General features: G+C 50.6%; 10 protein-coding genes across 10 annotated transcripts; 5 read left to right on the top strand and 5 right to left on the bottom strand.

Moving 5' to 3' along the window:
• Positions 1–117: 117 nt before the first annotated feature.
• Positions 118–909, bottom strand: N7506_002327 (EGFR-like transmembrane domain-containing protein; the record flags this gene model as incomplete). Its single annotated transcript, XM_056951623.1, has 2 exons — positions 118–497; positions 552–909. 2 exons carry the CDS (start codon positions 907–909, stop codon positions 118–120), a joined length of 738 nt encoding a protein of 245 aa, XP_056817538.1.
• A 1,573-nt stretch (positions 910–2,482) lies between these two features.
• Positions 2,483–3,301, top strand: N7506_002326 (uncharacterized protein; the record flags this gene model as incomplete). The annotated part of the gene is made up of 1 exon (XM_056951622.1): positions 2,483–3,301. The coding sequence occupies one exon, from the start codon at positions 2,483–2,485 to the stop codon at positions 3,299–3,301; it is 819 nt and encodes a 272-aa protein (XP_056817537.1).
• A 1,572-nt stretch (positions 3,302–4,873) lies between these two features.
• On the top strand, positions 4,874–6,591 carry N7506_002325 (uncharacterized protein; the record flags this gene model as incomplete). The annotated part of the gene is made up of 5 exons (XM_056951621.1): positions 4,874–5,043; positions 5,106–5,127; positions 5,185–5,258; positions 5,307–5,636; positions 5,688–6,591. 5 exons carry the CDS (start codon positions 4,874–4,876, stop codon positions 6,589–6,591), a joined length of 1,500 nt encoding a protein of 499 aa, XP_056817536.1.
• Positions 6,592–8,135: 1,544 nt separating this feature from the next.
• On the bottom strand, positions 8,136–9,620 carry N7506_002324 (arylsulfotransferase family protein; the record flags this gene model as incomplete). The annotated part of the gene is made up of 1 exon (XM_056951620.1): positions 8,136–9,620. The coding sequence occupies one exon, from the start codon at positions 9,618–9,620 to the stop codon at positions 8,136–8,138; it is 1,485 nt and encodes a 494-aa protein (XP_056817535.1).
• Positions 9,621–11,511: 1,891 nt separating this feature from the next.
• On the top strand, positions 11,512–12,864 carry N7506_002323 (uncharacterized protein; the record flags this gene model as incomplete). The annotated part of the gene is made up of 4 exons (XM_056951619.1): positions 11,512–11,670; positions 11,766–12,052; positions 12,132–12,345; positions 12,400–12,864. The coding sequence occupies 4 exons, from the start codon at positions 11,512–11,514 to the stop codon at positions 12,862–12,864; spliced, it is 1,125 nt and encodes a 374-aa protein (XP_056817534.1).
• A 703-nt stretch (positions 12,865–13,567) lies between these two features.
• Positions 13,568–14,802, top strand: N7506_002322 (zinc-dependent alcohol dehydrogenase; the record flags this gene model as incomplete). The annotated part of the gene is made up of 5 exons (XM_056951618.1): positions 13,568–13,718; positions 13,767–14,140; positions 14,194–14,272; positions 14,319–14,536; positions 14,617–14,802. 5 exons carry the CDS (start codon positions 13,568–13,570, stop codon positions 14,800–14,802), a joined length of 1,008 nt encoding a protein of 335 aa, XP_056817533.1.
• Positions 14,803–14,806: 4 nt separating this feature from the next.
• N7506_002321 (putative C6 transcription factor) lies at positions 14,807–16,516 on the bottom strand (the record flags this gene model as incomplete). Its single annotated transcript, XM_056951617.1, has 3 exons — positions 14,807–15,202; positions 15,249–15,696; positions 15,744–16,516. The coding sequence occupies 3 exons, from the start codon at positions 16,514–16,516 to the stop codon at positions 14,807–14,809; spliced, it is 1,617 nt and encodes a 538-aa protein (XP_056817532.1).
• Positions 16,517–16,896: 380 nt separating this feature from the next.
• Positions 16,897–17,523, top strand: N7506_002320 (DUF967 domain protein; the record flags this gene model as incomplete). Its single annotated transcript, XM_056951616.1, has 2 exons — positions 16,897–16,923; positions 16,969–17,523. The coding sequence occupies 2 exons, from the start codon at positions 16,897–16,899 to the stop codon at positions 17,521–17,523; spliced, it is 582 nt and encodes a 193-aa protein (XP_056817531.1).
• A 265-nt stretch (positions 17,524–17,788) lies between these two features.
• bipA (Hsp70 family ATPase KAR2) lies at positions 17,789–20,006 on the bottom strand (the record flags this gene model as incomplete). Its single annotated transcript, XM_056951615.1, has 3 exons — positions 17,789–19,538; positions 19,596–19,760; positions 19,825–20,006. The coding sequence occupies 3 exons, from the start codon at positions 20,004–20,006 to the stop codon at positions 17,789–17,791; spliced, it is 2,097 nt and encodes a 698-aa protein (XP_056817530.1).
• A 1,025-nt stretch (positions 20,007–21,031) lies between these two features.
• On the bottom strand, positions 21,032–23,831 carry N7506_002318 (putative translation elongation factor EF-1 subunit; the record flags this gene model as incomplete). Its single annotated transcript, XM_056951614.1, has 5 exons — positions 21,032–22,239; positions 22,295–22,477; positions 22,528–23,250; positions 23,465–23,512; positions 23,600–23,831. The coding sequence occupies 5 exons, from the start codon at positions 23,829–23,831 to the stop codon at positions 21,032–21,034; spliced, it is 2,394 nt and encodes a 797-aa protein (XP_056817529.1).
• Positions 23,832–24,235: the final 404 nt, after the last annotated feature.

Here is a 24,235-nt window from a genome sequence, read left to right as displayed (position 1 = left end):
CATAAACGGCAAATGAAAAGTAGCCCTTGGGTAAGTAGGGCAGGTTGGAAGATAAATATGAGCATTGTGATCACACAGGTCACGAGGTATATAATGTGCAAAGTCAAAAGGCGATGGTCACTCCGCTTGCCCTGGTGGATTGGCCGGAAGCTCATTTCGGGCCGGAGAATGAATGGAACTTCCTTGCAATCTAGGATCGGTTGCATCAAGCTCGCTAGATCTGTGCTTGGAGCTAGACTCGGCGAAATTTCCATGCCCCGAGAAAGGTCCCTGGGGCGTGGAGAGGTCTTTTGACCGGTAATGGCGGCGTGCCAAAAACCACACCAGGGCCACAATCAGGATCAGACCGGCGACAGAACCAACAACAGCACCCGCGATAACCCCTCCACTTGGTGATGAGCCTGATGAGCCTGATGCCTCCGAAGTTGCTGAAGATATGGATGGGAGGGACGACGGTGTCGAAATGGAAGTACTCGAGTTAGAATCGGTTGAGTTGCCTGATCGCGTGAATCAGTTTCATATGCTACCAGAAATTGGAAAAGAGATCATACTTGGAATTATCCCCAGCTGCTCCACATTCTTCATAGTTCTGTTCTCGATACCAGCAGAGACTTCATCGACATCTGCACAGCCAACCGACTTCCAGTAATTCTCGAAGCCTATCAGGCCAGGCTCGCAGCAAAAGTAATCTCTGTTTTTCCACAGAACTAGCGTGGGATCTGCGCATTGTGTCGGTACTTCCTCCTTCGTGTCCTCAATCACACATTGCGTGGTGTTGCCGATGGGCGCCCACTTGGTTTGCGATGGACAACACACCACCCAATCAGCCCAAGTAGGACGGCTATTCTCAGTGCTTTTGCACTGGTGCTTTCGACGAACAGCCCAGCCAGGCTGGACTTTTGAAGTCATTCTAAGCGCTTGGTTGATGGCAACTAAGCTGCTAGAATAGCATAAGAAGTTGCATATCAAGAATGAGAGCCCGACAACAGTAGGATTTCGAAACACAGAACAGAATCAGGAGCGATCTACTCTGTACTCCGTCTTCCGTAATAACCTCCAAATACGGCAGATCCGGCTCAGCCCCATATATTACCCTGCATGATACTATACTTGATGTAGAAACTGTGGACGTCGATCCTGTTCGATGCAGTTGAATTGCGGTGTCTCATGCTTTCAGCGAACGGAGTACGGAGCGTAGGCTCTTAAAATGCTCACTTCAAACTCGGCCGCACTGTTCTCATATCCTACGCTCGAATCGAGATTCATTCGATGGGGCTTAGAACATTTTCCAAATACTAGTACAGCCCAGATTCAAAGTTGGTATGTTAGTCCTTGGAAACTGCCAAAGGGAATACGCACCATCCAATAGGGGAAAGTCGGCTACAGCCACAAAGCTGCATGATTTCCCTAGGTGAAATGCCAATCCTTGGCGGGTGGACAGGAGGTTGCATTGGTGGTTGTTTTTCCAATGATGACATTTACGACACTCAGACGGATCACAGTTGAGAGAGGTGGGTGCCATTGCATAGAGGTACGATGGCTTGTTAAAAACGACAAGAAGGCAGAAAATCCAGTGGACCTTACGGAGTATATCAGAAGCAACATTTAAAAAATAGGGGAAATGAGGAAAGCATTATGAAGAAACTTGACACGTCACAAGCAGGGTTGATTGAGATACCCCGTACGGAGTAGTGGGAATGGAGACATACACTCTCATCGATTTTCGAGTGCGGCTCAAACAAATAAAACCTTGGAATAATGGCCCAATCTTTCCAAGGTTGCTGATTTTCACTTGAGAAAATTTACGCCGTAGAGGCAATTATAACGTATTGTATTGTGAGACGAGGCGAGGAAGGAGGGGCGCAGAGAGCGAGAGAGAGAGCTCTCAATCCACGACAGTTATTTACCTGCGGAGAGCCCCACGAGCGTACGATACCTAAACCTCTTCAATGGGCCGGGTTGGGCCCGGACTTCAAGCCCAAAGCCCAGCCCATTCGCGGGTTGGGTTAGGCTGGGCTATGGGCTTCGTGGGCTGTGGGCTGGTGAAGAGGTCTAGGCGCACCACGGGCCCCGGCAAAATGTAACCAAGAAATGAACGCCAGAGAACTATGGCTTAGCTTTGCCAACTTTGAAAGGCAGCTTATCCAAGCTCTCTGCTCACTCATCATTTTGATGTCTCGAACTTCAATTTTCTTGATCAATCACTGCTTCTTCGTGCAACGTTGCTCATTACTCGTTTGCGCCGTCGCGATGGTTTCTCGTTTGCGCGCCCCAGAGACCCTTTCTTCTAGGACTCATCGTTTCCAAACTTTTGCTTCCTCGTAGTCTGCGTTCTGTATCTTCAGGTCATGAAGCCCTGCTTTCTACGTCTCCAGAATCGATACAATCTTCTTTTTCGACCAAGCGTTCATCATCGCACGTCATTTTACCCTTTTTATACTCATTCCGAGAGTGTTTTGATTTCATTTGAGACATCTTCATCATGGCTGATAATGGTGATGTTTTCGGGCCTAACGGAACCGAGACGAGAGGCTTTAGAGAGTTTCTCCATGCTACCTGTGCCGCCGGTCAAGCAGGGGCAACTCAGGCTCACAATCTGGCCGATATTACCAAAATGCAATCCTTTGGTATAACGCCCTTTCTCTCTCCCGGAGACCAATGGGAGAGCTGGCATGCGACAATAACTACGATGCTGGCTAGCAATCGTCTCCACAACGTCATTGACTGGTCAAAACCCAAGCCAGAACCGAGAGATGTCAACGCCCAGCGTTGGTTTGATGCCTCTTTGAAAGTCAAAGCTTGGCTGTTGAACTGCGTCGATTGGGAGCTCATTCGGGAGGTTGAAGCACGCGGAAAGCCGATTGATTTCGCGCACGAGTTCATGAGAGAGTTATGCGCGGTGGTAAACGGCGAGGGCAATGCTGCTATGCAAAAGGCGTACTTTGCCGTCGAGCGCTGTCGACGAAATCACTTCAAAACAGTCACCAAATATCTGACAGAGATGAGGCGACGTCTGCGCACGGCGCTGGACCTTGGCGTTCCCATCACCCCGTGGATGGTTTGGATAAAGATCCTGGATGAACTGTCAAAGATCCCCTCGCTTGACAGCGATCTGGCGTTCTATCGCCATGACATGAATGTGCGAGAAATCCCGACTGATTTGACATTGATGGAGGTCTCTGGGTATATGACCACGTTGAATACAGTGGTCGTCAATCGAGGGCTTGACAAAGTAAAAGTCGTCAACAAACGGCGCTCAAACCCTGAATTTTGGAAAGAGGATGCCTTGGAAAAATACTGAACATGAGGATTCTCGACCAAAACAATTTTTCAAACTGTTCAAAACAACATAAAGGGGCTCATTTTGGAACGCGTAATGCATGAGCTGTGTGGCTATCGAAGAAAATTCGATATTGATCGAGTCAAATCTACTCCGTACTGGTCAAACCATTGATTTAGAATTCACTAGCGGCCCGAAAAGCTTGTTTGAAATTTGCATAAGACGTTTTAGATTTTATGTGAATAAAATTGTTGAGCTCCCTATTGATCTGAGATCCACGCATACGTAAACAATCTTCGAAGAATGTCGCGAAACTTGACTAGTGTAGGGTGAACAACCGTCAAGAACAGACTCGCTAGTAAATTGTAAGGGATGCCTCCTAGGGTTGTAGGGTGCAAGCAGATCATTGGCCTCTCTAGTTAGGGTTCGTGGGCGGTGACAGGCCTGTGGGGGGTGCCTATACGGAGCATACCCCCGCCCGATTCCCAGCCTATGATCTGGATCTATCCCGGGGCCGCGAGTCCTTCCCTTTCGGCCCCCCTCCTCCCCCACCTCCCCACCGGCCATTGTGAGCAATCAGTTTCTGATATGAGCCCACTGCAGCAAGGGCGATCACCTTCACTGACACCTGCGCATGTGATTATATGCCGCAGAACCATTGGTCCATCTCGGCGGGGCGATTGTGCCAATGTATCTCCACAGAGATGAAACAATTCGATTGCATCGCAAATCAATCTATACTTGGAAACGAACTGGCGAAATTCAAAGCTATTGGGGGTAGTTCATTATGGTCTCTAATGATCCCTCCCTCCCCTTGAAATATCCTTAACTAACGCCCGCAAAGTGGATCCTGGACGTTGAACCGGCTTACGGTGATTGATCAGACCTCGGCGTCAAACAAACCTTAGAAGATTTGTATAGATGTATCCATGCACTAGCTCAGAGAAGACATATTTGACGGTCATTATGTTGAGAGCAAATTGTACTTATGACTTCAATGGTGTAGCGTTCATCAGTAAAAGAGTGTATATCACCTCGTAAGATGTATCGGGGGGCGTGAGCATCAAACCTTGAAATCGTCTCCGGCAACTACTCCCGAGTTCCTTGAGCTGAATCTTGACGATCCTAGTTCGATGCACGCAGGACGTACCTCGCTCCGACCCGATACGGCTCGTGTAGATCAAGTTTCTTCACTAGTAAATATTGCGTCTTAGGTAAACCTTCCTAGAAGCACGTAATGTGCCCCTGGCTCGCTGCGTGGCAGACATGAATTTTGCTAGGTATCAGAATCAAATCCACGCGTCAGCTCCATTGATGCATTGACATCTGCCTACAATGGCAGGCTTGATCGTCGCATTCTACGGGTTTTAAGATGAGACAAGCAAGGGAGGCAGGATCTTCGAAGACCTCATTCCAAGGTGACATCACAGCTTGTCGCAAGCCTGCAGGAACACGAATTATTGTGTGGAGTGTCGATATCCCTGTTTTTATCCTTTTGGAGAATCGTGTTGGAGTAGGTTCATTGAAATTTTAAGATTTAAGAAGCGGCCTGGGCAGGAGCTTGTTATTTTTTCCAAAGCCTCATAGCTCAACATGGATAAGATGTCCGACCTCGATCTCGCTCTGCGGGAGTCGCACTTGGAATTGGACCCAAAAACGGGATATATTCGTTGGGCTTCTACAAATCCCAAGCATCCCAGAAATTGGTCGTTGGCAAGAAAGACGTGGGATATTGGTTTGATTACTCTATTAGAACTCTATACGTGCGTGAAACTGTTTTCCCCAATCAAGTTTGTTTTAGATTTGCTGACAGTATCTTTCATAGAACCGCAATCAGTACTTCTGGGGTATGTCTCTTGATGTCCAAATTGGTCCGTTTATACTTACTGACATGTTCTGATTAGTCCGCGGCTGCCAGATCAGCTCAAGAAAGACTTGGCATTAGCATCACTTTATCTCAATTTCTTTTTGTTTCGACGTGAGATTTTATGGAATCCCCGTGCTTGACCACTGCTAATGAAAACAGCTATCTCTTGGCCCAAGCACTGGGAGGCCTTGTCTTCCCACCATATGCGGAGGCTTTTGGGCGCAAGAAGCTGTATGTGGTCACTACAGTTGTGTACAGCGGGTTCTGTGCAATCATCGGGGGGATTGACTCCCCCGTTGCTGCCGTGATTGGACGACTTGTCACTGGATTCTTGTCCGCAGTGCCCACATGTTCCATAAGTGGAAGCATCGAGGATATGTTTAACTCAAAGGATCGCATCTGGATGATGTTAACATACATTGGTTCCGCCAACATCGGAGTGGCACTGGGCCCAGTAATGAGTGCATACATTACCTTTGCATTCGGATGGTAAGGACAACCCCCGCTAAGTCAAGATCGCTCACTCATACCAAAGTATAGGCATTGGATTTTCTATATCGCTTCAATGATCACAGGGGGAATTGCACTGTTGCTACTGACGATCAAAGAGTCCCGTCCATCTTCGATTCTGGCACGAGAAGTGAAAAAGCTGCGAAAGCGAACTGGGATAGAGACCTTGGAGCCACTCAACCACGACACCGTTCCGGACTGGCAAACCTTTGTCACGGTAGATCTGGGCCGACCTTTGAAACTCCTTTTCACAGAGCCCATCGTTTTCTCTGCATCTTTGATGGGCGGAACTGCCATGGCAATCATCTATCTCTTGACGGAAGCTTTGCCTCATATCTACGAGGCCAAGGGCTTCAATCACCAACAGTCAAGTCTTCCCTTTCTTGCGATCGGTCTTGGCTTCATACTCAACATTCCGGGGCGCCTGGTTGATGTCCGGGCTGTCAATGAACTCCGGAGAAATGATTGCTTCATTGCTCCAGAGTACAAGCTGTCAGGCTTGAAATTCGCGGCGCCGGTGCTGGCAGGAGCACTGTGGTGGTTTGCCTGGACGATTCCTCCCAGCATTCAAGGCGTGCATTGGATTGTCTCAGTCCTGGCCTTGCTCGGCATCGGCTATGGGCGAAGTGAAATCATGATCATTTTGACCGGCTATCTGGCGGACAGCTACTCTGCATACACCGGAAGCGCATTTGCAGCTTGGGGACTGGTGCGATCTGTCCTATCAGCCATCTTTCCCTTGTTCGCTCCTGCAATGTTTGATAACCTCGGGGCCAATGTGGGAGTCTCCGTTTTAGCGGCCACGATGACTGTGTTCATCATCGTCCCAATTCTATTCCGAATCTACGGAAAACGACTTCGGGAGCGCAGTAAGTTTGCTCAATACAGTATGCAGAGATACAAAGAAACTACTGTTGAGCAAGATGGCACCTAGCGAAGTGGCACCTATGCCAATCTGGCCATCTGGTGACGATCACTGGTTTCAGGGGCAAGACTAGTGATCACGATGTTTTTAAGATTTCATGTTAATAATTGCTCACTGCACTTAGACTTTGTATTTGAAACCTATCGACCCCGTGCTTCATGATCATCCGTTTAATACTTGTACTTCGTCCATGTATGGAGTAGTAACGGCCAATCATGATAACTCGACAACTAGTTGAAATCTTGGAAGGCAGCCAAAAAGACAGTTCAAAAGACAGTTCAAAAGAGGTTCCGAAGATGATAAATAGCTCTCTTCCTTTAAAAATCGAAATGTGAGATTAAGCCAATACATGACTACTCCTGTTTGTAGGCAACTATCATCGTCTTTTTGGCAGCGCCTGAGCGTGGCCCTGAGGCTTGTAGTAACGTTAACCTTTGTCAACGGCTACGGGAACGAGCCTTAAAATTTACTTCATGCTTAAAGGTAAACCTTCAACATCGGACTAAAAAATGAAGATAGTACTAAATTTATGGCACTGCCACCTTGGAAGCAGTGAGTTCATCCCACAGGTACATGTTGCCCTATGGGCATTGAACGCGTCATCCAAACGACCTATTTACAATAGGGATCTTGCAAAGACCTTGCTTGACATATCATTCAAACTGTTTCAGGGTCATAATCCCCATGAATGATCGCCACGCTAACCTTGTTGATCCACGCAAGGGGCTGCATCCACTGAGAGTTTAATTCGGCGCCACACACATTCTCCTGTGGGCCTTTGAATTGCTGTAGTTGTGACGAATCACAATCTTATCAATATTGAGCAGTGAAGCTCATCGGTTAACACTCCGTAGAATGCGACGCAATAGCTTCAATGCGTTCTGTCACTGGGTATTCTTCTGCTTGGATTTGTTTGGTCGAGCCCTCTCGCCGGATACCTAAACCATCAAGTCCGAGGGGAAAGTTCTAACGTACACTGTACGGAGTAGACTACTAACAATCGCCAATCTTGGAACGAGCCAGAGACAATAGTCTTCATCGAAAAACGTGGATGTTCTGTTAACATCGGGTTGAATGAAGTGAGTCGGTTTCCCGAGTCAAATCACCTGCGCCTCCCGGAAACTAACGGGACATTCATTCCTGAACTACATAGTTTTCGGAGGTTTGACTCAAATGCGAGATACGTGTTCATTCCAGCTTCCAAGCTTTTTTTACAAACATTTTCAAGTGGGTCGCGTGGTTGATCTGCAACCCTTACTGCAATTAGATCCCATGTGTGCGCGCCCAGTAAATGATGCCGTCCGGCCCGTCAGCCGTCACGGTTGGCTAACCAAACATGATTAGCTTTTGCATACGCGGCGCTCGGATATCGTGAGGGGTTGAGCGAGAGCGAAGAGTTCAAAGTGTCAGAAGTTATCCTGTTATGTGAAATTTGAAGTCCAAGTATATACAAGCGAAAATGATATAGACACAGAAAAATTTGGGTCAAACAATGATTCAACCAACCCATGAGCTGGAAAAGCTTTGATTCTCCAGAGACCTCAACGAGTTGCTTAGAAATATACGATTTCGGAGGTGCCCAGGACATCAGTGCCCCTGCGAGCGACGACCTGAACAGAGCTGGTTGGCGGGTTCTTCAGATCGACCTTTGTTTCGAATCCAGTGCGCTTAGCGGAAGCGATCTTGGTGTTGTTGGTCGACGTGTTCGACGAAGCAGCATAGACAACCCAGTTGTCATACTCAGTGGCGCCATTCCAGCTCATATACACCGTCGCACCGGAGGTGGTGTTTGTGACAGACGCAGAAGGATTCCAGAATGGTGTAGCAGCCCACTGGCAGCGGTAGCCACGGTACGAAGCCACAGCATTATCCTCGCCGAACTGGGCGCTGAAGACAACGTTGCCGTCGCCGTCAAATTCCTTGACCTTTGCAATGGATCCATACTGCATGAAGACATGGCTGTCTGTCTCACTGAGGAGCTGGTAACTGCCTTGGCTGACGGAGTGGACAGGGTCGTTGGGGTCAGTCAGAGAACGGAGGCCGGTGACCGTCTTCTTGGACAGGTCGATGGCCAGGCTGACTCCTGTGGTCTCGGACTGCTCGTCTGTTGGGGTGTTGGCGTTGTTGAAGAGGTTCAGCACGAGACCGGAGTCGGTCTCGTTGTAGACGCGCATGTCGTGTTGCCAGGAGAAGTCGGCGTCACCAACCTGCTTGAAGTCGGCGCCGTCATCACCACTCACTTGCCACATGACGCTGCCGTTCTGCGCAAGGTAGTAGCCCGACCACATGTGGCGCAGGGAGACGAGGTAGCCGTGGTTGGTGGTTGTAATGGCGTTCATGTGGTAGGCGTCGTAGGGGTTGTCTTGGGTGCTGCCGACGTCTTTGCCGAGGCCCTGGTAGGAGCTGGTGATTGGGATGTCTGCCTCGTGGTCGAGAGCACTCCAGGAGTTGATGACATCGTTTGTGCGGATGTCGATCTCGTAGAACTGGCTGTCCAGCATCCAGTCGGAGGAGGTTCCGTTGATGGAGGTCAGGTCGTGCTGGGTGACATTGTAGGCGGTGCAAATGAGGGTGTTGCGAGGAGTGATGTGGCTCTCGTGCAGGTCGCAGTATGAGTCCTTGGTCGAGCCGTCGGGCGTGACGAAGTTGCCGGTCAGGCGGACCGTGTAGATCTCCTTGTAGGTGTTGTCGAGGATGTGAACCGTTCCGTAGCCGTAACCGATGTCCATCATGTCTCCGGCCCAGAAGGTGATGACATCCTCGCCAAAGAGGTTCTGCACCATGAAATTGGCCGATATCTCCTCGGGGCCTTCGTACACCAAGTCACCAGCGTCATCATAGATCAGAGCGGCCGTACCAGCGGTCTGCACTCCTCCACGGGGTCCGATGAAGATATAGCCGGGATCGGTGGTGCCAGTCTTGTTGACGTCCAGCTTCGGTGGCTGGAAGTCCATAGAGCTGTACGTCGAGTAGTCCCAGGCGGCGGCCTGCAGGGCCAGCAGCAGAGCGCTGCCTGCCGTGTACAACCAAGGAGCCATGTTCACGATCTATAAACGACTATAAATAGAAGCCCACCCAACTCTAAAAGAATGACGGAGGATGAGAAGGAGTTCGATAGGTTCAGTAAGACGTGCTTTTCGATCAGGATGTGCGATCCCTTTTAATGCAGAAAAGCCCTGAAGATCATTGCCCCAGGGTCGAGTGGATAGTATCAACCTTGGAAATGCCGTGGCCAAGCACGAAGCAATCGTGAATCCACAGCGGGCTACACGTGGGACTATCGACACACTCCGTCATTGTACACCAAGCTCCACTCAGGGGATTTTTAGTTCACGATACTAGTACAGGTTGCACTTCAACTACTGGGCTCTGTACTCCGTACGACTAAGTTGATTGCACTACACCAAATAACGAAGCAGGTCAAGGGAACAGGAATCGGGAACTTGATCAAAGTGACGCTTGATCGTCATGCCGATCACGGACTTGGGAGATTAAATACCCACGAATACCCTCGATAACCGTTTTACACTGGTCCAAAGGACATGAGAGAGTTTTTGTGCCCTGAGATCTGCACCCATCTTCGGATTCATATATCCTCTGGGGTTTCGGCTTGGGTTTCAGCTTGCCGATTGCCGTTTCAATTTCATCTCATGTCGTGCCTGAGGCAGAGAAAGGAAATGCGGCCTATTCAACCAATATAAGAGAAGAGGAATATGGAATTAAAATAGAGGAAAAGCAGTGGGCAGATTTTCAAATCAATTCTGCCCAGGGAAAGTCGTGGATTGGTGGAAATGGTTAGGCCATCCCACGGATCTCATCGGATAACTTTCCATCGTTCCTAGGCCCTTCGATCGCACGGAGAACTCAACAAGGTCACCATTCGTGACTCAAGTCGGACAAGGACAATGTGGTATTGTCATGAAAACACGGAAAAGGGGGTGTTGGATCGTCCAGCTCAGATCTCGCCCAGACTCCGTGTCCGGGTGAATTAGACCTCAAATCTCTTTTCCCCATACTGCGTAACGACAAGTTTATTAACCTTTCCAAGACAATCCCGTTGGGATGTGTTCAAAGAACAGACAATCCAGCCGACCGCGGCCCACTTCCCCAGACCTGCACCGCGTCTGTGGAGACTAGCGCGAGCACTGAAATTGAGGTCGGATCCCTGCTTCGGCTCGAGTGTTTGGATTTCTTTGATCCTGTAATAGCATCATGTCCGTTTGCTTTTTCCTACCAAAGAGACATGTTGAAAAGAATAAAGAAAATAAAGAGACACCCCAAACCGACCCAGAGCAGCGCCACCTCCGTGTCCCCAAAGGCACGGACATCCATCTCGTGGGATCTATAACGGCGCGATAGATCGACTCGGGACCCTAGACCTCAGGAAAACACGAGATACCTGGCCAGAGCATGTATTCTCGTGCTAGATGTTATAAAGCAGCACTCCGGTCCTCTCCACGCGTCGCGTTCTCTCGAAACTCCCCTTCCCCCACTTGGACCCCTGTAGGGCCTCGTACCAAGACCTCGCCGAGCCAACGACGTTAGGCGACTACTTAGTGGCGTCCGACTCGGTAAATTGCTTTTTTTATTATTTTTTTTGGCACTGACCTGACTAAATAAAACTGCTGTTTGTTTTGTTCATTCCCTATATCCATCCTACGTTCGCTGAGATTCAACTCGATGGCCGGGTAGTGTCCAGTGTCCAACCCTAATAATGTCGCGTGTGTGCGACAAGATAGCAATGAGACCACGGCTCTTTTTGTGATTCCTGGGCCTGCGAAGCGCCTTTCGTTTTCTTTCTCGACTTGCTCTCTGCTACTGCGATCTCTTCTGCCTTTTGCTGCTTTCAACCTTTCCACCTCTCTCCCTCTCTGTTTCTCTCCAATTGCTTTCTCTCATTGTGTTGCTTTCGTATGGATATTGCCCACGATGTCTTCTTCTCACGTTGGAAAACCTACCGAGCCCAATGCGTTGATTCTTGAGGCCTGGGGTCAGGGCTTCATGGTCGGCAGCTTGCTCATAATGGCTGCTATGGCCATTGCCAATATGAGAAAAAGGATCTTGCTTCACAAGGTCATTGTACTTGAGGTACGCCAAAGCTCACATCCACCTGCATCCTGCGGCCTGCAGCATGCAGCCTAGAGCTGCATGAGCTCGGAAGATTTTATACTGACCGGTTGCAGCTGGTCCTGGCTATGGCTCACGGTACTTTCATATTCCCCAACCCGCCTGCTTATGGTTGGTATCTCAGTGTCACTGCTATCGGTCTCAACATCAGCTGGGCTCTCCACAACGTCGTCGCCTGGATGAAGAATCGCCCTTTTCTGTCTCGCAGAGTCTCGCGCATCTACATCATCACTGTCATGCTCTGTTGGCCCTACTGGGTACTGGAGATTTATGCCAACTTCACCTACTTTAACAACATCAACACGATCTTCTTGAAAACTCGGCCTCTGGAGCCACTGTTTCGGTAAGTTTGTTCCATCGGTCTTCCTCGCACAATCGTTTGATCCGACACCAAAGAGGGCAGTTCCTAACATCTTCGACAGTGACCCGTGGTGGATTTTTACCACAATCAGCTTGTTCTGGGCCATCAAGCGTGATTACAATTTTGGCCTGTGGGAGATCATCCATATCAGTCCTCGCTTCGGCATTATGCTCGCTTCAATGATCCTCTCAATCGTCTTCATCATTATCGACACCTGCAGCGTTCTGAACGCCTTCCCCAGCATCCTTCCAACAGGCGTCGAGCCCTTCTGGAAGGTAAATCGAAGCCACATCCCCCGTTTCACTCCCTTTAAACTAATCCTTATTCAGCTTTCTTTCGTCTTTAAATGTCTCTGCGACGCAATCGTTCTAGATGATTTCAAGACCGCCCTCGACACCATGCGCAGGCACTGGATGCAAAAGAAAGGCAACGGAATCTTCGGCACTCCCAACACAACACCAGCCAATAGCCCTCGTCGATACCGAATCCGCGGAGATATCGAATCGGCAGGATCACCAGGATTCGCTTATTCCTGCACCGCCACTCCCACCACCCCGACCAAGCCCGGAACGACAATGCACGTCGACCATATCCGAATCGACGAGGAGATCCATGTTGCTTCCGAGACACCCAAGCCTCGAGATGAAGCTAATGCTTCCACGGAAGGCTTGAAGAGAATCAGTGATCCACGCAACGACCCTAGCCCTGTTTCGAGCCTCGAGCAAATTCAGCCGATAAATGAGCAAATTCCTAATATCCCTCTGCGGAAGATTTATATCGAAGCTAACACCTGAGCCGTCCTGGCGTGGTGTTAAACAAAAATGGCGTTTCCAGTGATGGGGATGGAACTTTTGTGTTATTGAATGGATCTTCCACCGGGGAATGGGTGGGCTGGATTTACGACGCTTGATATCTATTTGCCAGGAACTTGAAAAAGGCTCAGGAGGTGAGAAGCAAAATTCAAAAGCACAAAAATACACATAGTTTTGATAGGCTTCTCAATAAACGAGCTACGACAAAATGCTTTCCGCGCCGAATGGCTGTATACTCCGTAGATGATCTGCAGTCAATGCACCATCGCGGAGAATTGGCTCGGAGAATTGGCATATCGACCGTGCGACGGCCACTATCTAGCCTGCTGAGCTAGAGATCATTTGCTATATGCTGATCTTATTCTGAGTCTGGACCTATTAGCATCCGCATCTGCAGTTGGACGCTTGGATCTACGTCTGTCCTCTGTGTTGACTCTGTGCATCAACGAATCAAAGCACACATACCGTGTCAGAACCAGGGAATCCCACGTTCTATGGGATGAGCTCGGAGAATTGACCTGAGAGATACTATGCATGTCGTAGCATGTCTTCCGACGAGTACGACAGCCCATGATTTGGATATAAATTCAGCTATTCCGACATCTTTTCAAATCCATCCTCTGCAACTGGGCATCGATACTCAGTTTCCCAGCACCTCCCTCTCCCAACCAGAATTATATCGAAAATGGGCTCAATCTACATCCCAACAACCCAAACAGTCGCCCTAGTCCGCGACCTCGGCGGCGAAGTCGAGTTCAAAACAGACTATCCAGTCCCAACACCAGGCCGCAACGAAGTCCTCGCACAGGTTCTCTACACGGGAGTCTGCCAAAGCGGTGCGTCAATTTTCCCTGAAGAAAGTATCCAATCTAACGATGTCCCAGATCTGCACACTAAATCCGGCACCGCAGCCGGACCAGACGGCAATCCTATAACAAAGATCAAGTTACCTCACGTCGGTGGCCACGAAGGAATCGGTCGGATCATCGCTCTGGGCCCGGATATCGAGCATGGGGCTGGTCTGAAGGTTGGCGGACTTGTCGGAATTCGATTCTCGAGTCGTATTTGTCGACGGTGCGAGTTTTGTCTTGCTGGTACGGAGCAGTATTGCGTGGCGAGCACGAACCACCTGCATCATGAAGATGGGAGCTTTCAGCAGTATATTGCGCTTGATGCGGACTATTTGACGCTTTTGCCGGATGATGTTGATCCGAAGGTTATGGGACCTGTGCTTTGTGCGGGATTGACGGCTTATAAGGTGAGTTTGGACTTGGTGGTGATGGCTTCGTTCTTGTATTGACATTTGATCAGGCTGTGTTGAATGCGAATGTTCGCCCTGGGAGCTGGTTAGTGGTGGTTGGAGCGGGAGGTGGTCTTGGACATCTGGCTGGTATGTTTCCACGAGGAAGGACTTGCAGTCTACTAACATTCTGAAGTGCAATATGCAAGGGCACAGGGGGCTCTCGTTATTTGTGTTGATACTGGCCCGGGCAAAGGAGATTTTGTGAAAGGCCTGGGCGCACAGGAATACATTGACTTTGCTATGGAGGATCCAGTCAAAAGAGTCCAAGAAATTACAGGACTGGGTGCGCATGCAGCCATTGTGACAGCAGGCAATGCGAAGGCATTTGCCCATGCCTGTGACATGCTGCGGGTTGGTGGCACTCTCAGCTGTGTTGGGATTCCCCCGGCCGACCTTGTCTCGAGACCCCAATCTGCACTATTGTGATCAAGGGTCTTCGAATCACGGGAAACCTGGTTGGATCATTGAAGGAATGCATGGAGGCCGTCGATCTCGTTCGACGCGGAATAGTGAAACCTGTCATCAAAGTCCGCCCGTTCAAGGATCTACCGCAGGTGTACAAGGAGATGGAGAGAGGTGATATTGCTGGCCGCATCGTTCTCCAGCTCACAAAATGATGTGTCAGTAGGGTCCTCGCGAGGCTGACATGCAGGATTCCTGCTGATCTGGTAGTGGTAGCCAATCAAAGTTGTCTAGCAATTCATCTTGTCCTCGCAGGTCTTCACATTCTGTAGTGCCTTCAGGCTCGGTGGTTACGAGCGCGTTTCCAGCTGAGCCTGTCTCCAAGCCAAGCGCTTCTACTGACAGCATTCTAGCAGGAGCGGTGATGAGAGCCTCTGCGGTTTTTGCGCGGAGCATTGACTTCATCACGTTGTCCTGGTTGAGGAACGGATCAATCTTCTGATAAAGGGCATGCAAGAAGTCCTGCGGTCCAAGTTCAAGTCGCGAATTCGTCCGCGACAAGTTCAATAGAACCGTATCTGCCAGCGAATTGGCGACCTCAAAACATTTCAACAACTAGATTGTTAGCTCACTTGATCTTTGCCCGCTAGATTTCACCAACCTGATCTCTTCCGAGAGGGAGCAAATCTGCCTCGCAAAAACATCTCAGCGATGCCAATAGGTCACGGCCAACTCGCGCCGGGAACAAAAACGTCAGAATGGTGCCACGAGCGGAAGATGACAGCAGTCCCATCGACAGCGCCTCTTGCCAGATAATAGTTCTCATCCACTGCCGTGTGATGTGATAATCAGCGGTTCTGGCTGAGACGTGACCCGCCATTCCAAAACACAAAGAAGATAGCTCCTCTTCCGTATCTGTCAGATCAAGCACGCTCGTGATTTTGGTTGACGATCTGCGGCGCACTGAGATGCGATCAAATGCAACGAAAAGCTTTGCAAGTTCGAGCAGGCCTCGAGCTTCAATGTCGGCATGATTGTTGGTCTCTAGGCTGGCGATTGAAAGAGGCTTATTATATGAAGGCGAAAGACCCAGGTGTAAAGCATACCCTCTACAGCCGGTTACCAGCAATTCTGCAAGGCGAGCGTTTGAACCTACCTCTCTGACACCCAAAGCAAAGGGAAGACCAAGGTCGTGTTGGGGATTATATCATCATGTATTGGACAAGCCAGTTCATCTAGTCGCAGAACTCGGGCCCCGGACAATGCCTCTTGGATATACATCATTGCCGAGTTCCGCTGGTTGATCTTCGCATGATATACATGCAAGAAGAAAGAGGCCAAAATGCTACGGATATCCATGTGTTCTCCGTGGTCATGGCATTTGGTGCGCATTCGGAGGCAGGCCTGTACCATCTGTGTGCTATCCAGTGTGCAGGATCCGGTTACCTGGGGACCGAGTTGCAATTGAGCCATTGTCGCAGCACAGAGAGCAGTGGCGAGACAGGAAGTATTCTGTGCATCGTGATCGACTCTTTCAGGATCTATATCCTTGATTTTGGAGACTAGAGCTTCTGCATCGATTACAGGCCAGACACTGTATGAGTATCTTTGGTAAAGCTGAATGACTGATGCCAGGATCGCCTTCGGAATGCGTAGTGTGCTGGGTGCACCATTTGATTCAATGGGTGCATTACCTGCCGATGTCAAGGGCTCACATTCCGAGACATGTTGACTGTCGTCGGCTCGCGGCACTGGAGCTTCTGCATCTTCTTGGCTTTTTCGCCGAGACTTCGGGCCCCGCCTACGCGCGGGTCTCAAGTACGTGCATTGTACCTTTCTGATTGCCCCACGGCAGGTGTCGCAAGGCAAGTTGCCATTGCACTTCACTTTGCGGGAGATGCAGAGATCACAGGCTCGTTTTGGGGGCATGGGTTAGAGTGATGACTCTGATGAGGGGGTTCACGAAGTGCTTGCATGTACCGCACTTAATGCGGAGACGTCGGAGTTTGGGGCAGAGGATCGGGGATCTGCCGATCTCTGCATGTCAGCGAGTCCATTGTCATCCAGCTCTCATGCTTGTATAGTTTGAGATGAGTCGGGACTCAGCTTCCGATATTGCTTCCGATATTAATGACCAACGACAAGTGGACAAGCGGAGCATGACTGCCGACGTCAGCGGTTGAAGGTAGGGAAGGTCCACCCCCTCCTTCTATAAGCTGTCCCCACTTGTATATGAACCCGTCGACATCCCCTCCCAATTCTGTCCAATTCTTCCCCAATTCACAATTCCCAAATTCCCTCGATAAATCATGTCTCTCGCCAACCCTAGCACAGACGTAAGTCCTGCCAATCGCTCAGCAGAATAAGCTCACACATCCCAGGCCGCCGTCCTCGCCGCGCAAGAAACCAGCGCCGAGCAGACCTTCCGCACCTTCACAGCAGACACCGCCTGGACTCTCGGTAATGCCCTGCGAGAGCGAATTCTCTCTCTCCCCGACGGACAGCGCAAGCCCGCTCTGATCAACATTGCGCTCGCCACCGCGACATCCGGCGGCCTCCCACCACACGTGTTATTCCAATCTGCCACAGAGAGCGGCACGATTTCCGATAACGAGAACTGGGTGCGTCGTAAGCGGAACACTGTGCTCCGCTGGGGACTGTCCAGTTGGGCGATGAGACAGAAGACCGTGGGCGGATTGAGTGCTGGCGCTTCGGCGGACCAGATTGAGGCTGCGTTCGTGAAGAAGTACGCTGTTGCTAGTGCTAATGGTGGTGCTGTTGCGGATGAGTATGCTATCCACGGTGGTGGGTATCCGATTCGCGTGACTGGCGTTGAGGGTATCGTTGCTGTTGTTGTTGTCAGTGGCCTGAAGCAGGAGGATGATCATCAGGTTGTGGCGGAGACTATTAAGGAGATCGTTGCCAAGCAGAACTAGATTTTTATGCACAGGTAGCATATGAAGTATAGACAATTAAAATTAGAATGCATCTATTGAACGCCAAGAAAAGACTTAGCCCTGGAGGTCACATAGAGGTTACCAGAACCTGGAGGATCAACATGAGTCTACTAAGTTCATCGACTTGCATACGGAGTGTATACAAACGCTATGTGCTGAATTGGACCAAGTGCAAGGTATCATTGTATTGTATTCAGAGCTGGTGTGTACCACCAAGCCTAAAGTAAAGAGACAGGAATAAAGCCTAGTGTAGATTCAAGACAAGTGACTCAAGCAGGGAAAAAAAGTGGAACTCCATGAATAATGCCTCAAAAGTAATTTTACAATTCGTCGTGGTCGAGGGGCTCGTCATCATCCTCGGGGGAGTGGCGGAGCCGTAGAGCTTGCTGGTGATGGGGTAGGCAACTCCAGAGAGCTGCTCCTTCTGCTCCTCGAAGTCCTCGAGGGAGGCAGTGGCAGCGTTGTCCTCGAGCCAGTCGGTGACCTCCTTGACGGCATCGACGATGGCCTGCTTGTCATCCTCGTCGATCTGGCCACCAAGACCGTTCTCGTCGTTGACCTGGTTCTTCAGGCTGAAGGCGTAGTTCTCAAGACCGTTACGGGCCTCGATCTTGCCCTTGAGGGCCTTGTCCTCCTCGGCGTACTCCTCGGCCTCCTGGACCATGCGGGCAATTTCTTCCTCAGAAAGGCGGCCCTTGTCGTTGGTGATGGTGATGGACTCGGCCTTACCGGTACCCTTGTCGGAGGCGCTGACCTTGAGAATACCATTGGCATCGAGGTCGAAAGCGACCTCAATCTGGGGAACACCACGGGGCGCGGGAGGAATGTTGGTCAACTCGAACTTGCCGAGCATGTTGTTGTCCTTGGTCATGGTGCGCTCACCCTCGAACACCTGGATCAAGACGGTGGGCTGGTTGTCGGCCGCAGTGGAGAAGATCTGGGACTTGCGGGTAGGGATGACAGTGTTACGGGGAATGAGCTTGGTCATCACACCGCCAGTGGTCTCGATACCGAGAGTGAGGGGGTTAACATCCATGAGAACAACGTCGACCATGGAGTCATCGCCGGAAAGAACACCACCCTGAACGGCGGCACCGAAGGCAACAGCCTCATCGGGGTTGATACCCTTGCTAGCCTTCTTGCCAGCAAAGAACTCCTCGAGAAGAGCCTGGACCTTGGGAATGCGGGTAGAACCACCAACAAGAACGATGTCATCAACCTCGGACTTCTTGACCTTGGCGTCCTTCAGAACCTGCTCAACAGGCTTGAGGGTCTTCTTGAACAGATCGACGTTCAGCTCTTCGAACTTGGCGCGGGTAAGGGTCTCGGAGAAGTCCTCGCCGTTGTGGAAGGCTTCGATTTCAATGCGGGTGGACATCTGGGAAGACAGAGTGCGCTTGGCCTTCTCAACCTCACGCTTGAGCTTACCCATAGCCTTGAGATCCTTCTTGATATCGGTGTTGTTCTTCTTGTTGTACTGCTTAACGAAGTACTCCATGACACGGTGGTCGAAGTCCTCGCCACCAAGGTGAGTGTCACCAGCGGTAGCCAGAACCTCGAAGACGCCGTTGTCAATAGACAGAAGGGAGACATCGAAAGTACCACCACCAAGATCGTAGACAATGACCTGGCGCTCGTCACCGGTCTTGTCAAGACCGTAGGCGATAGCGGCGGCGGTGGGCTCGTTGACAACACGGAGAACATTCAATCCGGCGATGGTACCGGCGTCCTTGGTGGCCTGACGCTGAGCGTCGCTGAAGTAGGCGGGAACGGTGACAACGGCGTGGGTGACGGTGTTACCAAGGTAGCCCTCGGCAATGTCCTTCATCTTACCGAGAATCATGGCGGACACCTCCTCCGGAGTGAAGGTCTTGGGGGACTGGTTGACGTCAACCTGGACAAGGGGCTTGCCATCCTTCTTGACAACCTTGAAGGGGTAGTTCTTGATGTCCTTCTGGATGTCCTTGTCCTCGTACTTGCGACCGATCATACGCCTAAAAAAAACAGTTGATTAGTGGCGATCCCTGGACACCGGGGGGAGTAAATCTTACTTAACGTCGAAGACGGTGCGCTCGGGGTTGGCGGCGTATTGGTTCTTGGCGGCGTCACCGACGAGGCGCTCCTCATCGGTGAAGGCAACGTAGGAGGGAGTGATACGGTTTCCTTGGTCGTTGACGAGAATCTCAACCTTTCCGTTCTGCATCACACCGACACAACTGCAATTGAGGTTAGCCAGTTGTCCATCGAGTTCTTCTCAAGCACCGGAATCCAAAGACATACGAGTAGGTGGTTCCCAAATCGATACCAATAACGTTGCCATAGCTCTCAGGGGAGGTCTCCTCCTGGGCGTGGGCAGTGTTTCCAAAGAAGGCCAGAGGGGCCACGAGAACGAAGAGCAAGTAGAAGATGGTGGTCCAGGCGAAAGGCTTGGACGCGCCATCGCGTGCGGATACGCGAGCCATTGTGAAGTGTGTGTATATGTCGAATCAAATCAAATCAATGCGTAGACAAAGAAGCTTAGCTTTGTCGCACTTTATTAGAGGAACACGAGGTGTGTCTCTAATAACCCTTCTATTAGTCGATGTACGGGAGAGGGGCCCGGGGCGAAGTGAGTGAGAGAATGGTTGAAGAAGAATTGAAGAGAGAGAGACTACTTGTACGCGAACCGGGGCCAGCGGCCATGCTGGCCTCTTCCACACAGATCAGGTCACTTATCGCGCTCTGATTGGTCGGCCTAATTTCTGCAGTGGATCCACCACCAGTGACCCACACCGCCTCTCAGTAAGGACTAGCGGCAGGGGTCTTCCACAGAATGTCCACCAATCAGCGTGCGCCAAATTTGTCGAACTTGCTGGAAGGGGCCAAGTCGCTGGACTGCGTGCTTCAGGACCCGACTGCTCTCTGACTCAATATTGTATTATTGAAGATCTGTCCTGATTCCACGGTAAATGGCGTTAGATGATTCCTTTTTGGACCAATTGGTGTGACATTTCCTTTCCGCATATGTGGCATGTATTTGACGCCGTAGTTGATCTACATCGTACTGCAACGGCATCCTCGTAGGGAGGCTCAAGAACACCCGGAGATCGCCCGGGCAGGGGCACAGGGTCCCCGGATGGGTCCCCTCCCCTAACGTCACTACTCATATGGAATGCACTTTGAGTTTATATTCCGTACTCTGTACTCGACACTTCATCGATAATGCCAGAATTGACCTAGGTTTCAATAATTGGTGGAATGGGTACGGAGTACGGAGTACTCGCAATATCGTGGTCTTGCAGATCATCCCAAATCGGGACACGGAGAAGTAGACCTTCTTACTGTAGTACGGAGTACTCCGTAGTGATGTATGCGATGCAGCTCCATTGAGCGTGCTGAGATCTTATTTTTCTTTTTTACCACTCAACTTTACTCCTTACACTCGAGCACATGACGAGAGATGACCCGCTGTCTATAGAACAAAGGATTGCATGGTTCATTCACCCTCTCACTCCAGTAAGCCGGCAGCCACGGTTGAGCCTCCCGCACGCAAAACAATTCTCGTCGGCGCTTCCAGAGGCACGGCTTGATCCATTTCGACCACAATGCGCGCCACTGTACCCGGACCAACGATTTTGGGTCGCTTCTTCAGGGCCTCTCCGGTGGCCTTGTCGAGAGAAGCTACCAGCTTGCTGATACGACCGGGAACATGAAGACGTCCACGGTGCACATCCACCTGCATGGGCATGAGGTGTTCAAATGCCAAGACCTTGGTGGTGAAGGTGGTGATAGTGGGGATAGGAGACGAGGGGCGGCAGACAACGTCGCCAGAGCGAAGATGGATCGGGTCGATGTTGGCGATGTGGAGGACCACGTTTTGGCCTGCAACCGCCCAATCACTTGGCTGGTTGTCGACTTCGATGTTGCGAACCAGTGCTGTTTCGCCACTGGGCATGGTGAGGATTTGATCACCAACTTGTACACTGCCCGCATCGAGACGACCAGAGATTGAGAGTGGGTTCTGGACGCCGCCGCGGAAGACATCACCAATCGTCATGCGCAAGGGTTTCTCGAGCGCATGAGTATATGGCTCTGATGTCTCCAGCTCTTCAATCAGAGTGCGGCCGGTGTACCAAGAGGCGTGGGGATCTTCACTACGCCGAGAGATGTTGTCTCCCAGGACTCCAGAGCATGGCACAAAAGTGATATTGCTCTCTTGGAAGCCGGCAGTCGTCAGGAAAGAGGAAATCTGTTGTTCAATCTCCTCAAAACGTTCATGATCCCACTGCACTGCGTCCATCTTGTTCACAGCCACAACGACCTTCTGGACACCCATACTGCGCACCAGCAGAGCATGTTCCTTGGTTTGCCCCTTCAACCCTGACTCAAATTTGCCCACACTAGAGTCGATGACCAGGACGGCAAAGTCTGCCTGACTGGCACCCGCGATCATGTTTGGAACAAAGTCACGGTGGCCTGGCGCATCGACAATAGTAAAGGCAGTCTTTTCAGTCTCAAACTGATTCGTAGCGATGTCTATCGTGACACCTCGCTCTCTCTCCTCTGTCCCTTGGTCCAGGACCCAAGCCAAAGCGAAGGATCCTTTCCCGATCTTATCCGCATCACGCCGGTACTTTTCTAGCGTTCGTTGGTCGATGGCACCTTGATCCGCCAACAACCGTCCCATCAGAGTACTCTTTCCGGCATCCACATGTCCTGAATTACAATCAGTTTGAGCTCGTTTGTTTCTCGCAGACAAGCATAGACTGACCAATAACCACAAAGTTCGCGGACTTCTTGCGCGTCGACTTCTTGTACTCTGCAAGAACATCAAGGTTCTTGCTTTTGACCGTTACTTTATCTTCGACTGAAAGGTCTTTCATTCCACTGGCCACATCAGATTGACCTTTCTTGTCAGTAGCTGACTTTGATGCAGCTGATTTCGACTTGAGCCCTAAATAGCATTAGGCGGGTGCCTTTAAGCTTTCCTGCGGATAGCCAAACCTTTCGCTGTGTTCTGTGCATTGAGAACGACATCGTCGGGGCTTGGTGCTGCAAAGTCAAAGGGTTCAGCGTTATCCTGTCCATATATCTTCAAAATATCTGTTCCACTTGAGTGTAAATGGCTGGGCTCGGCGATTGTAGGCCCAGAAGTGCCAACAATCGCACTAGCAAATGTGGAGGGCGAGGCACGAATACTCGGCACTGGCTGCTGGCAATCTGCTTCTTGGGGCTCATTGGCAGATGGCGAGGTTGGTGTCGATACTTCAGGCACAAAGGGTTTCCTGGCTTCGGAGTTGGGTGCCTTTTGGGTTGATGGAGGGGACGGGGCTGGAGCCGGTTTGGCTGGACGGCCAGAAGATCCAGAGTCTTCGGAGGGCTTTGGTGTTGACCTTCCACTGGCTGCAAGTCTCTCGCGGAGGGACTGCGGTGTTCCTCGGGGGTCAGCTGACGCTGCCTCAGACCGTCCGGATTGGGGAGTCGGAGGGTTTGAGGCCTCAGGCGTGCCACTCTCTTTCTTCTTCCGAGCTGCAGCTAAAGCCGCCAGCTTCGAGAGCTTTCCGCCACCCTCGGGTGCACCTCCAAGAAGACCAAGACGAGGATATAGAGGCTCAATGAGAATTTCCGCCTTTCGGTGAGCGGGGACATTGAGCCAGGGACAGTCGCGGAAGAAATCAGCAGCCGAGAAATGTGCTGCTGTGGAAGGTGGAGCAGGGAACGCTGGTACTGGAAGGCCTGTTAGAACATTGTTCAAACTTTGCAGATGCCGTCAGTTTCTAGTCTCGCGATGCATAAAAAGGATCGGAACGCTTCTCACAAAGCTACACATTTACACACCTTTTTGATTCGCGACTTCTCCCACAGCGAGTGGTTTGATTGCTCGGGCCAAAGCCCAGCCATAACACCTCATAATTTTGAAATTTCAAAGAACGCATCTTACCTGCTTGAGCCTTCGGCTTTTGCTTTGTAACCTCCTTCTGCTTCTTGCCTATAGGTAGCACCTTGCGTTAGCGGGACATTCTACCAAGAACAAACGGTATGCCCAGGTGATTGAAAGTGTGTAGGAAATATATACCTCGCAAGTAATTGGTCGATTTTTCGATATCGTTGTAGTAATGCCACAATGCTTCTTGAACCTCCTCTTTCGTAGCAGTCACCGAGGGTTGCCCCGCACTAAGCTGTTGCAAAACAGCTGTAGTACACTGCTGCAAGAATTCCTGTTCTTCGGGATCAGGTGATGCGTACCCATCATCGGAATAGTAGTCTTCGTCGTCGTAGCCAACATCCTTCACGCGGTGTCGTGACATGATGGCGTTGTCACAAAGCAGGCGGGGGGGAGGGGGGTATTTGGCGTAGAGGACAGGGAGCGGACAATTGAGCAAGATCGTTTCTGTACAATCTATGTAGAAATGGGGGATGAGAGGAGATGTTAATTATCTTGCTGAGCCTCAAGGAGCTTTGGCTTTCCAATTGACGTTGGGCCGGGAAGACGAGATATGAAAGTGGGATTGTTGTGGTCTATGGATCTAGCTAGCGGCCATGAAGACGAAGCTCCAAATTGTCCGAATTGCTATTCACCGCCCTGGTCACCGCCATATCGTTCACACGTGATTAGCTGCACGGGGCAGTCAAGGAATGCCACCTGCCGGCAGTAATCAATACATCTTTCTGGCCGCTGTAGTTGTCCCTGGACCGTCAAACCCACACGTCA

Source organism: Penicillium brevicompactum (assembly GCF_028827555.1).
Source record: "Penicillium brevicompactum strain IBT 35665 chromosome Unknown utg000001l_segment0_segment0, whole genome shotgun sequence".
Taxonomy (NCBI): domain Eukaryota; kingdom Fungi; phylum Ascomycota; class Eurotiomycetes; order Eurotiales; family Aspergillaceae; genus Penicillium; species Penicillium brevicompactum.
Note: the sequence above shows the minus strand (reverse complement) of the source record. Positions and strands in the feature narration are given on the sequence as shown.